Here is a 12,893-nt window from a genome sequence, read left to right on the forward strand (position 1 = left end):
CCAGATTCAAAATCTGAACTGAACAGTATTAATCACAAAATTGACTGTTGCATAATCAGCAAAGTTAGAAAAACACAAGCAATGCAGTCTTGTCCTCAGAACAAGTTTTATTAACATTTTGCTTTAACAAACATTGTAGTATGAAGGCATCATTAGTTTAAGTTTTCAAATGTATGGCACAGACAAAAGAAAAAATAACAGATTCATAAGCAAATTCAGCATGTAAATCTCAGATTAACAAAAGAGACGTGTTAACCTATTTAGCCACTATACCATATATTTTGCAAGCAACAGACTACATTTATTTGCATTTAAGTAAAAACATATTTTTGATCAAGAAAATTACATTTTTCTGACTTTCCTTTATATCACAAATGTCAGGGTAAGGCAAATCCTTGATGAATCATATGATAAAAACCCCTATTCCCCAAGAAAATATATCCAACATATTCTGCTGACTTTGTAATTTTAAAAGCAAAGCAGACATGCACGGCATATAGAGAAATATCTTTTTTAATCAAATGCATAAAGCAGAACAGTGTTAATTCACAAAGAGGCTTTTCAGTGTGTCATAGAAAGATTTACAGTTAGCTGTAGTGAGTAATATGTGACCCAATATTAAGATAGTGTCTCAGACATCTCCTTTGTAAGCCTGTATGAAAGGAAACGTGTCCACCATCAGAGCAATCACTAGCTGGAGGAAAAACAGATTGCTGCTCCTAATTGTAGAACAAGCACTTTTTTCAACTGGAACATTGAAAGCATATGCTAATATTTGGATGCAAAACTCACTTATTTAGGGGTTCTATTTTCTACGCAGAACATACTGTGAAAATTTTAGTTGTTAACCAAAACCCCTGTTATAGTGGCATTAATTCATTTCTGATATTTATTCTACAGATCCTACTCTCTACTTCTGTAGCTCCAGCAAAATCAGTAGTGGCTGCATTCAGGGTGCACCAGTCCAGCAATAACCAAAGAGCTCAGAATCAAATTGCCTAACACATCATTTTATTAATTTTTTTTATTAAAAAATCCTAAACAAATGTAACCCCAAAGCCACATGAACAAAAAAAGCAAGGAAACCAAGCTACACACTCATGACTGAAAATGGGACTGCTAAGATTTAACCAACTCGTACATTTCCTTACTCTACACTTCCTGCCTGTGCGTCACACTTGCTGCAGAGTCCTCAGGCAAAAGTTCCACAGCTTCAAAGAATCACTGCTGTTAAAGAGAACCAAGGTTAAACGACGGTAGCAATGAAATTACCGTCACGGGTTATAAGGAGAGCCTCTAACCTGAAATCTGTTTGGAGTTAATTATTTGTAATATCAGTCAGTATTGCCAAGGAGTTTAAGGACTGGCTTGTCTCTCTGTATATTTTTGAACACACCTCTTTAATCAGTCTCTCGCATTGATCTTCCTTCTCTGCTCCTTGCTAAGCCTGAGTCTCACTAATGTTTGAGGGGCACAGGATACTAGCTAGCAGCAGCCTGCCGTTCTCTAGTGTTGTACATGGAAGACTGTGACAGTCAGACACGTACAGCTTCAGAATTAAATACTTAGGACCAGATCCATGACTTGTGGATATTGTCCTACCTCAGCCACACTCAATGGAGCTGTGACCATTTAAATTAGCTGAAGATTTGGCCCAGACAGTTTCCCACCAGGCTTTAAAAAGCTCACACCAGTTGACTTTCCAAATGCTATATGGAGGAGTTTCCCTAGCTCGACAAACAACGAGAGCCCTTCAATCTTTGCCTTTTTAAAGAGAACACACAAATGGAGGATTAACATTATCTATCAGTTCTATTATGACAGGCAATTTAAAGAGAAATCATTTGATAATGAAAAACAGTGTACGTGCATCATACACAATCTGCCGGTCCTTTGACTGCTGCAATTGGAATCAGCCAAACACAAATGCAGGGACAGAAGGAAAATAATTAGGGCTGGGGTCCATGTGGGGCCCCGAAGATACCTTTGGTCAAGCTAACAGGAACGGAAAAGGAAGAGGCATAGAAGCGTCTAAGGGTAGAGGAAGAGATGTCCAAAATGCATTCTGACCCAACATAGCAAGTATAGTACAATCCTGGCACTGTTTTAACAGGAACTAACAGGATTAATTACATCTGAAACCTAGTTTCTTTAAAAACTGATCATGCTCAAAGTGAAATATCTACTAGCTTCCAAACAGAAATCCAAAAGCCTTGGAAGCCCCCGCCTCGTGTTCCCTAACAATGCCACAAGAAGTGACTGCACACAATGCCCTCCTCCCCCCCGGGCTCATCAAGCGGCTCCAATGATAGAGGTACATAAAAGCAGCTTATTGGAAGACGTCAGGCACTGCTAGTGGCCACACTCCCACAGACAAGTCTGGGGGGTCTTGTTTTAAATCCTGGTTTGTCTCATCATTATTTCTAATCAACCTGCAAATGCCAGCAGCTGTCAAACTTTATATACATATAGGTCTCACAGTTATATCAGTGTGAATTTGGCACAAATGCATTGATCAGAATAGGGCCAATACATTTCAGTCTCCTTTCACTTTATTTTATTTTTTTGCAAGCCAATCAGTAATCCTTTCAGGACTGGGGAACAGAGTGTATACATTCAAGCAAAACCAGAATCTTGGGAAGAAAGAAAAGAAAAAAGTTCTAATTGTTTTTAACATTGTTATATTTTGCAGAACATCAAACCCTGGACACATGCTGTGCGTTCCTTCAGTCTTGTGTATCAATTTCTTTTACAGTACTGTTGAAAAAATGTACATAGCCCTCTTTTCTGAATGCAGCACTTGCTGGCAGAACAAATGACATATGGTAAAACATTCTTAACCAAATAACTGTTAATTGCATTTTTAAAAATCATGCATACGCAGTAGAAAATATAATGAGGGCTGACACAAGGTACAGTGAATTTGTTAAAAGCCATAAACTATATTTAAAGACGTGCTGGATGCAGAATGCCTGTTATCCTCCATTACTCACAGGCTGTGCAAAATATTAGTTGCCCACAGGTACTTAAAGTACCCACTTAAAATAATTATTTACTTTTAAAAGTGCAAATTCACTAGCAGAGAAGAGAATTGATGCACTAACTGCATCAGGTCACGTGGCATTACTTTGCATCACACACTGTGCTATGACCAGATACAATGCAAAGTATGCTAATCATACTCAAGATTTAAAGAGATCAGCAATGAGCAATAGACATCTCCATTCTCCCAGTGAGCAATACAGCAATACGACACCCTGAAGCATCCAGATTTCCAAGCTTATAGTGTGAAGCATAGGTTGGAGTCTACTGTGCACTAGGAAACACTCCTCCTCGCTCTTTGACTATCTCCATAGTGGCAGGGGTCTTTGTTCTAAAAGCTCTAACTATTTTGCACTGGCACTTGCAGTCAGGAATGCCTAACTGATGTTGCTGGAGGTGGGCACTGTGCAACAACTTCACTATCAATATAGTGATAGTTTGGAACAGCTGTTCTTAAAATTCCTAAGATACACAGTGTTCTGTGGTTTATGATGCTTTGTGGCAGTCCACGTCCTCAAACCAAATCCCCAAATTTATCCCAGAGAATGCAAAAAAAAAATCCCATTCCCACCAGTTGCTTGGATGATGTGCCCTCATTGGGAAATGAGATTCAGAGGCTCTTGATAGAGCGGGGGAAATAAGCATCTCCAATATTACACAGGACCTAGAAGTTGTTGTAATTGCCAGGACAACGCAAAAGATTGTTTGAAGTGGGACATCATGACCAAAGTAGGGAAGCTTTTTCAGAAAAACCAGGTTTACAGAACAAAATGCAATTGAGAATTAAGAGGAATTAAAACAAAGATTCATTTTCCCTTATTTCCCTGCCCCTCCCATCCCATGGGGCACCTTCCGATGCGCTTTCTGCCGATAGTTAGAATGATGCCATACAATGCTAATGACTGCCGTTCATGTTTCACGCCATTGTTCTCTTCTCTCATCTTCTTCCTCTGTCTTGGAGAGAGAAAAAACGATATAGTTCATTCAATCAAAATCAAAAGTTTTCAGGGACCCAAATGGCTAGCTGGGTCTTTTTAATACAGTTTCCTAATGTCTCTGTTGCCAAAGACATGTGCAAAACATTGGAAACTTGTAACATTAAAATAAGACACTATTATTTCTATAGCATCATACGTGTGGACAGGGCTTTATAAACACATTGGCAGGCAGAGTGTTATCACTATGCAGAAATACCTGACTAGTTTAATAATTGCTACTGTTCTATGAGCTAATTACTAAATCACGCTTTCAGGCCATCGTCTGTATATGAAATTAGTATCTGAAGCACTTTTGGTGCCCACTGCTCCATACAAACGCTAACTCAGAAGATATTAGACTAGGTGGACCATTGGCCTGATCCTGTTTAGCAATGACCTCTTTCAAATCTCTGGATAGGACTGATGGCCTCTTCCTGCCTTTCCATATTTATTGCACTAGAGCAGTGGTTTTCAACCTGTGGCCTGCCTGTGGCCCAGTCAGCCCCCAGCAGCAGCTGATGTGACAACCTCAGGGCCATACAGGTAGGATTGGACAGGGTCACCCAGAGGTGGGGGCAAGTGGGGCCCCCAAGAGAGGCCCCCACGAGAGTTTTTCAGGGTCCCTGGAGCGGGGTCCTTCACTCGCTCCGGGGGCCCCGGAAAACTTTTGCGGGGCCCGGGCCCCCGAAGCTTCTTCCACTCTGGATCTTCGGCAGCGGGTCCCGGAGCGGAAGGACCTCCCACTGCTAAAGTGCCCCGAAGACCCACAGCAGGGGGTCCTTCTGTCCCGGGACCCGCCACCGAAGCGCCGGGTCTTTGGTGTAAATTTGGCAGCGGGGGCCCCTCACCGCCAAAGACCCCAGGACCCCTGAATCCTCTGGGCTGCCCTGGGATTGGATGCGGCCCATATAACACATTGTGGGCTGCATATATGACCCACAATGGCAAACAGGTTGAGAACCACTGCATTACAGAGTCAAAGATAGCAAGTTTCTCCCACGGCACTGAAAGCAAACAGGTAAGGAGCAGCCGAACCTTTTCTTTTCTCCATCCTGCAACACCCAGGACCTACAAGGACGCTTCCTCCTACTCTCTCATCTTGCGTCTGTCAGTGATACACTGAACTACAACTGATGACACAAAGACATACTTTTCAGCCACAAAGCCAGCACCTCATTCCACTCTCCCCCTCAGGTCATAGCCAACAGAGCTGCAAATGTATATAGTGGTTTACATCCTTTCAAAAAATTGACATTTTTTTTCCTGCACAAATTTCCCACCTGTCATTGAAAGCACTGCAGAATGAATTCCTCGTGCCAGGGCCATGGAAGCATTTGATAACACAATCCTCAAACAGAGCTAAAATACAAAGGCATGAAGCAGCTGCGATTTTGGCACTAGTAGCAACAGAGTGGGCAGGAACCAACCACGGCAATGTTATGGCTGTAGTCCCAAGCATACCTGTATGCATTAACGGTGCTGGTGGCTGGCACTACTGTGTTGTAACAGTGTTTAGAAATTCAAAAATTCCACAGATTCCAAGGCTGTAAGGGATGCTGGTGCTCATCTAGTCTGACATCCTGTGTAGTATAGGCCACAGAACATCTCCCATATTCCTAGCGCACAGTTCTCATTTTTTAAAACAAAATGCTGAATAATGTGTCTTATGTTTGTTGACATCAAGGGCATAATAATCACGATAGAGTTCTTAGGGATTTTTGATGTGCATTTTGGGAATAGCGTATAGAACAATCTTGAAATAACAGTAAACCACTGTCCCAAAGAGATCTGCTTGGTCCTAAAGATCCTAGAGAGCTCAGAACCTTTAAAGTTTAACAAGATGATCAGTTCTTCTCTGTGTGGACCTGGTAGCTTGCAATTAAAGTAGAGGGGCAGTATGGTTTGGGGGACTGAGCAAACAGCTGAATGTAATTCATGCCTTAGTTTTAATCCTGGATCTGTCATTAAAATACTACAGAGACTGGGCAAGTCACTTCACCCCTCCGGCTCAGTTTTCTTCTCTGTAAAATGGGGGCAGTACTGCAGTACCCCTCACACTGGAATTGAGAAAATTAATTACGTGAATGCTAAATACTGTATTATTCATGTGAGCTTCACTTTCATAGAGCAGAGTTTAAATGATCGCATCCCAAAACATATGCATGTACTAATTTTAGTGAGAAAACAAATTTCTTTCCATTTATGTAAAAGCAGTTCTAGCTGATAAACATATTTTTAAAATCAATGATGGTATTAGCCCTTTAATCTATTTTAAAACGGTAAGCGTGTTAACAGAATGCATAATCAGAAGCTAAAAAAGGGTGGAAAAGAAAGGGAGAACTGCAAAAGTAATTCTTCGATTGTTAAGGTGTTTTTTTTACTTCTGCTGCACTACTTTTTAATGGGGATCCCATCAGCCATATTTCTCTCTCTCATGCAACATGGCAGCATATTGTCAATATACTGACAAGGACAAAGGGGTATACACAGTAATAAGACCTTGCTTTTTAAATCTCTGTGACACAGCTGCCGCTGTTGTAAACCTTCTATATTTGGTCTTGAGCTACATGAAATCCCATTACGAGCATAAATAACACATCTTGCTGTATATGATATTGGCATCTGATATACAGGGAAGAGAGGTGTGTATTAATGCTTTGAAACTGCATATCTTCAGCAGGGATCAACATTTTCTTTTGGGGTGTGCCAGGGACTTTTTATCTCTAGCAGATTGCTCATTTTTATCGAGGAGTCAGATTGTTTATTGTCTATGAACATAACTATTCTTTTCCATTTCCGCTGCAATAACAATTGTGCACTCGTGCAATGGCACCATCATTCAGTATATAAAGCAGTGAAGCTCCAAATGAAAAGCCAACTGACTTCATCCTTGTTTTACAGCAGTCTAGTTAGAAGTGACGTTAGGCATTGTAGAGCCAAGGGCATAAAAGCCTCATGACACAAACCTGTTGTTCCCAGAATACAGATATCAGAGAACTGAACTTAATTCCCACAAGTATAAAATTGCTTTTCATTTTCCTAAACAATGACAAAAAAACATTCACTCAGTTACTCTTCCATTGCTAATAGTGCTGCTATCTGGGTTCTGCTGATCTGAGACCATACACAGTCTAAATACATTACAGTTGCAGAATGCTATTATATTATTTATATGACAATTAATGTCACATAATTAATACTTCTCCCACGTGTTGCTTTTTCTAATTCTGTATATTCTAATTAAGGTGACCAGACACTTTTTTTGGGGGGAGGGGGAAGAGAGGTGAAGGGATGTAATAGTTGCCTATGTAAGGCAAAGCCCCTAATTTTGGGATGCAAAAGTTCATAACGTGTCAAAATAATCTATTATAATAAACATTGATGGGAAAAGGTATGAAAAGGAGACAGAAAAACTAAATGAAAGGACCTAATGATGTAGTTAAAGGACTATGTTAAAATAATTTTTAGAAAAAACACAAGATGTGGAACTGGAAATTAATGAACCAAAATCTGTCTGTCTAATATTAGCCTAATCCACCACTCCCTTTTTGGGTCCTGAAAGAGACTTTGTGAGGAGAATATGGAAGAACAGAGAGAAGCTGCTGGAGCAAGCATGGTTGCTACCCCCCCTTGGTATCACACTGGAGCTTCTTCATCCTAATCCTGAGGGACGTCCTGACCAGACCAGGCCAGAGAGATGGACCCAGATGACATACCCTCCCTACCAGCTCCAGCTGAATCCCAACTGCCACCTGGGATGAAACGGGATTGGACTTTAACAGCAGCAGCAGCAGCAGCTCCAGCTCATCTCAATTAACGGCTGCTCTTTTCCCGAATAGGACCATTATTGCCATCTTTGATACCATCTAAGGGACTGTCACACAAGGTGTGTGTGTTTCCTTCTAAAAGGTCTCTCCAACTAAAGGAACACAAAATCTTGTTAAAATGAAAGCCTTATTTAATGCTTTGCATTTCAAATGATTTAACTGTTTTTCCTTCTTTTCTATATCTTTAGTAAAAGGTTTAAAAGATTTTTAATGGTGTGTTTGCTATGGTACTAAGCAGGCTGAGGTCCCTATTACACCAAATTCCAGACCTTGTTTAACACTGTTTAATGTTAGACAGTGATTGGGTCATGTTTACACCTTTGGGCCATTAATACAACAGATCTTTTTTTCAAATGGAATCTGTATGGCTGTGCATACTTGCAGTGAAACACTGGTCATAGGAGACTTACCTATTTGTTAATCTTCTGGCTGCATTTCTGAATGTTCATTTCTACTTTCAACCTGACTATTCATTTCAGCTGAAAACAAAACAATAAAGTTGTCAAACTTCAGTCAAGTTCATCGTGGCAAGTAATAGCTGCTCCTAGCCTAAGGGAATAGTGCACTAAAATATCTTTGCTGTAAGTCTTTGTAGCTTTCTCTTATATAAGATCTTCCTAATGGTTTCATTATTTAATGTAGATTATGAACAGTGTAATAAGATACCCATCAAAATTATTAGAGAACCTCTGAATCTAGATTCCCCCCAGACATTTGGTCTAGATCTGAATTTTCACGGTCTCTATAATAGCCCAAACAAAAATCTTGGATTTGAACACCTCAAACTTTGGGGAAAGTTTGGGTCTGGATTCTGACCTGAAATTTAGAATTTGGATCCATCGCTAATTATATCACAATTAAATGCTGATCTCACATTTTTATGCTTCAATTAATGTAACATTAAATAATAAAAAGGCATCATACACTTTTCATTAAATATAAAAAACAAGGTATAATTCAAAAGGAAGGCTATCTCACTCTCTCTGTACTGCCAAAGGAATCACAGAACATATGGCACAGGAGATTTGTTCATGAGGTCCTAGCTGTACTTAAATAAAATGGGATGATTTCAACATGCACTCTCAGCCTTTGTTTGGAACTGCTTTATTTTTGTGAGTTTTATTGAGACTCTTTATGGCAAACCCATTTTTGTAGTTTATTTTTATGGCAGTATTTAAGTGTTTGGTATGGGCACTTTTGTGCATTCATTGCTGATAGCTGGAGCCTCTCTGGGAAAACCTTAGCATCCAAATGAAAGTTCTGAAAAATGAGCAAAAAGGAAAAAATGTTCTGCTTCTATGTGTGTGTGAACCTCCTTCTGACTCAATATCACGTCAATACACCTGGTAGGATTTTGATGAGTTATTTGTGAATGATTCATCATGCGTATTCAGAACAGACACGGTAATAGCTCCTTTGGTGTATGGAATGAATGTGTAATAGGAAAAGTATCCACTCCAGATTATGGAGAAATCATGCAACATGTGTTTAGCTATGGTTTGTGGATTATTCTTAATAGGCTTTTGCATAGCAGAAATGGAATGCATAATAAAAAACATTAAGGAACGGAGTCATTGTGCATGTGCAGTAGCAGCTTTTTCAAAAACCTCAGAATGTCAGCCACTTTAATGTGGTTGTTTTTCTGAGAATACCAAAAGACCTCGTTCATATTCTAGACTAATTACTTGTGAAATTTAATTCATTTCACTTTTAATTAAATGGATGTTTAGTTCTATCAGACCAAAGCATCAAAAACCGGTAAGCCTGCCTTCATTTTTACTCCTATGACAAGCAGCCAATCATCTCCCTGTGGACAGTGCAATCCTGCTCAGATGTGGGGGAATAGCGGGGGGCTTGGGGATGCTGATGGGGAGATATACTTCACATTTATCAGCAACCCTTTTGGGCAATTAAGGAGCAGCACTGCAGGCTTTAACGACAGTCCCATCCAATGCTCCTAGACCTAGACTGATGGTTGCAACAAGGACTCAAGGATTACAGTACAGAACAGGGGAGTTCCACAGGATTTCACCTGGGACACAGAATACCCACCAGAGAGAAAACAAAGCCCTGCATGGAGACAGTTCAGAAACTGTAAATTAATTTCACTCCCAGGCAGAAATCTTGACTGAAGGTTCTCTGCCAGAAGCAGACATTGTCAAACTCCTGGACAAAGAGGATGCAGTGGATGTACTAATGCAGGAACAAGTCCTGAGAAGTGCCAAGCACCCATAAATCTTATTGAAGTCTGTTCCTGCAGTGGTGCTAGTAAGCCCTGCTGTAACAGGAAGAGTGCTAACCCTGTCCCCTTGAAGTTACTGGGAATTTTGTGGTGGACTTTAATAGGGCCAGGATTTCACCCCGGGTTGGAGAGCTTCTAAAACAATCAATGGGTCATACTACAGTAACATAATCTTACAAGTGTCATGGAGGGGATAGGTTAAGGGCCTAGGGTGTTTTGTTCTATGTCTGAAAAGGAGCACCTCATAAGTCTGAGGCTCAGCATCACAGGGCAAGTTGAGAATTTCAGTCAGGTTGAACACAAACTTAATGAACATCAACTGGGAAAGGGATTTAAAAAAAAAAAAGATGGGAATTTCCCTAGTGTTTCTCTGTACAGTTTCTCCAGAACTGTCCCTTTAAATTTTTGTGATTTGGGCCACTCTGAGTCACTAACACTTCTCCCTCCAGCAGTGGGCTCCTTCGTAGCTCTCAACATTACTAGAGAAAGATTTCCCCCTAGCTGGAGAAGTGAATGCATTCCCAGTCAGAGGAGAGGAAAAGCTTCAGAATAACCAAGCATACGACCCACATTACTGAAAGCACGGCAGGCGCCATTGGCTATGATAGTGTGCCTCGGAGGTGGGGCATCCTCTCACAAAAAATGAAACTATTTGATACAGGGCAACTAGTTAAGAAAGACAGTTTATAATCTAAATAGAGAAGATGGATAAAAGGGGAGGAAGAGAAACCTGTTGGCGGTGGTGGTTTTTTTGGGTTTTTTTTTTTTTCAGAAAGATATTTGTGTTATATTCCCAGATTACCAATGAAAGAAAGGTGTTGAATAAAGCCCCTAATTCCAAACATCATTAGTTTCTTCAGATATTTTCTAAAAAATATTTAATCCTTTTTATATTTTTTTACTTATATTCCCAGATTATTTAGGAAGCAGTGCATTTATTTATGGCCAGAGTAAGGTTGTTCTGCTGTGACAAAACAGTCATTTCTTTTCACTTGAGAGTAACTTGCTTATGTTCTTTATATGGATGGTGTGAAATCTGTAATGTCATTAACTGTTCATTTCCTTGCTTTTAATTGCATGGCTTTTGCAAATGATGTGACAGGAAAATTGAAACAAAACTGAAACTTTGAAACGAAGTTGTTGGTTTTGGAATTTCCTAAGGTATCTTTTCATCTTTCTCTTATTCCTATTGTGTCAGTAAATGAAGGTGCAGGGTTTTAAAAAAAAATTAAATAAAAAGAATGGAATGGTCAGCACATTATTAAAGCAGTGAAAAGAGTGAGCAAGTGAATAATGGCTGGAAACCAACATCCATAATCTCTTAGTAAACTGCTGAAAATGGCCGTTTGGATGAGCCAATATTGAAAGCTATCTGATCTGTATATCCTAAAATATCAGCATTTATAAAGCACTTATCACTGTGGAATTGTACCTGAAATTACAAAACCCAAGAGTTAGAATGCTGCTAAAATCTTTATATGTTTTGAATTTTGTGAAGCAATGGGACAAGAAACATTAGACACTTCACAATTTTTTTTAAAAAAGGAGCCATTTTCACACACACACACACCTTAGATAGGCATCTCTACTAGTTCTATCTATATAGTCAGCATGCTACACTTGTTTTGTGTGATATTAAAACACAAAATAACCATACCATCATTACTGGAAATGTTTTCTGTGTCACACGGATTTTCAACTGCCATTGCCTCTGCAGATAGCTTCCCTTTCCCATGTGCTGCTCCTAGAAAAAAGCCAAAAGGGAGAAAACAACATGTACACTATCTGATTAATGTATAATTCTCAGATTCAATATTGCATTTTTTTTTGATAATCCACTGATATGCTATTAGCTGTATAGACTCTGATGTTCCGTAGTAGTAGCCATTAAAGAAAAGGGCAGGGGAAGTAGGGAGAGGACATGGTTTAAAGGAATTTCTTAAAAGTCTTTATAGATCTATGCTCCTATTTTAAAAGTGGGATTGTTAAAACCACGGCATAATGTGCGATTTTGCCTCCTTGCCATTCTTTTCTGATCATTTCTGAAGGACCCTGTCATGGTATAATTCCCCACTCTGAACCTTAGCGTCCAAAAGATGGGGTACCAGCATGAATTCCTCTAAGCTCAGTTACCAGCTTAGAACCTGTAGCGCTGCCACCAACCAGGAATTCCAGTGCCTGGTATGCTCTGGTCCCCCCAAAACCTTGCCCGGGGACCCCCAAGACCCAGACCCTCTGGATCTTAACACAAGGGAAGTAAACCCTTTCCCCCCCATTGCCTCTCCCAGGCTTCCCCTCCCTGGGGGGAAGATCACTGTGATTCAAACTCCTTCAATCCTAAAACAGAAAGGAAAATCCACCTTCCCCCCTCCTTCTCTCTCCCCCTCCCAGACTCTCCCTGAGAGAGAAAGTTATCCTAACACAGAGAGAAAATAACCTTTCTCACCCCCTCCGTCCTTTCTCCACCCCAATTCCCTGGTGGATCCAGACCCAGTCCCCTGGGGTCTCACCAGAATAAAAAAACAATCAGGTTCTTAAACAAGAAAAGCTTTTAATTAAAGAAGGAAAAACAGTAAAAATTATCTTTGTAAATTTAAGATGGAATATGTTACAGGGTCTTTCAGCTATAGACACTGGGAATACCCTCCCAGCCTAAGTATACAAGTACAAATTAAAATCCTTTCAGCAAAATACAAATTTGAACTCCTTCCAGCCAAATACACATTTGAACTCCTCCCAGCCAAATACACATTTGCAAATAAAGAAAACAAACATAAGCCTAACTCGCCCTATCACCTAGTACTT

General features: G+C 40.0%; 1 protein-coding gene across 2 annotated transcripts in view; it reads right to left on the reverse strand.

The window, feature by feature from the left end:
- Nucleotides 1-89: 89 nt before the first annotated feature.
- Nucleotides 90-12,893, reverse strand: part of MACROD2 (mono-ADP ribosylhydrolase 2) — a 1,360,465-nt gene continuing 1,347,661 nt past the window's right edge. For both annotated transcript variants that reach the window (XM_030557958.1, XM_030557957.1), the window contains 3 exons: nt 11,746-11,832; nt 8,257-8,325; nt 90-3,996 (listed from right to left, as the gene is read on the reverse strand). In XM_030557958.1, the coding sequence (XP_030413818.1) occupies nt 8,264-8,325; nt 11,746-11,832 (149 nt within the window). In that variant the 3' untranslated portion in view covers nt 90-3,996; nt 8,257-8,263. The remainder of the gene's footprint in view (nt 3,997-8,256; nt 8,326-11,745; nt 11,833-12,893) is intronic.

Source organism: Gopherus evgoodei, chromosome 3 (genome assembly GCF_007399415.2).
Source record: "Gopherus evgoodei ecotype Sinaloan lineage chromosome 3, rGopEvg1_v1.p, whole genome shotgun sequence".
In the NCBI taxonomy this organism is placed as follows: domain Eukaryota; kingdom Metazoa; phylum Chordata; order Testudines; family Testudinidae; genus Gopherus; species Gopherus evgoodei.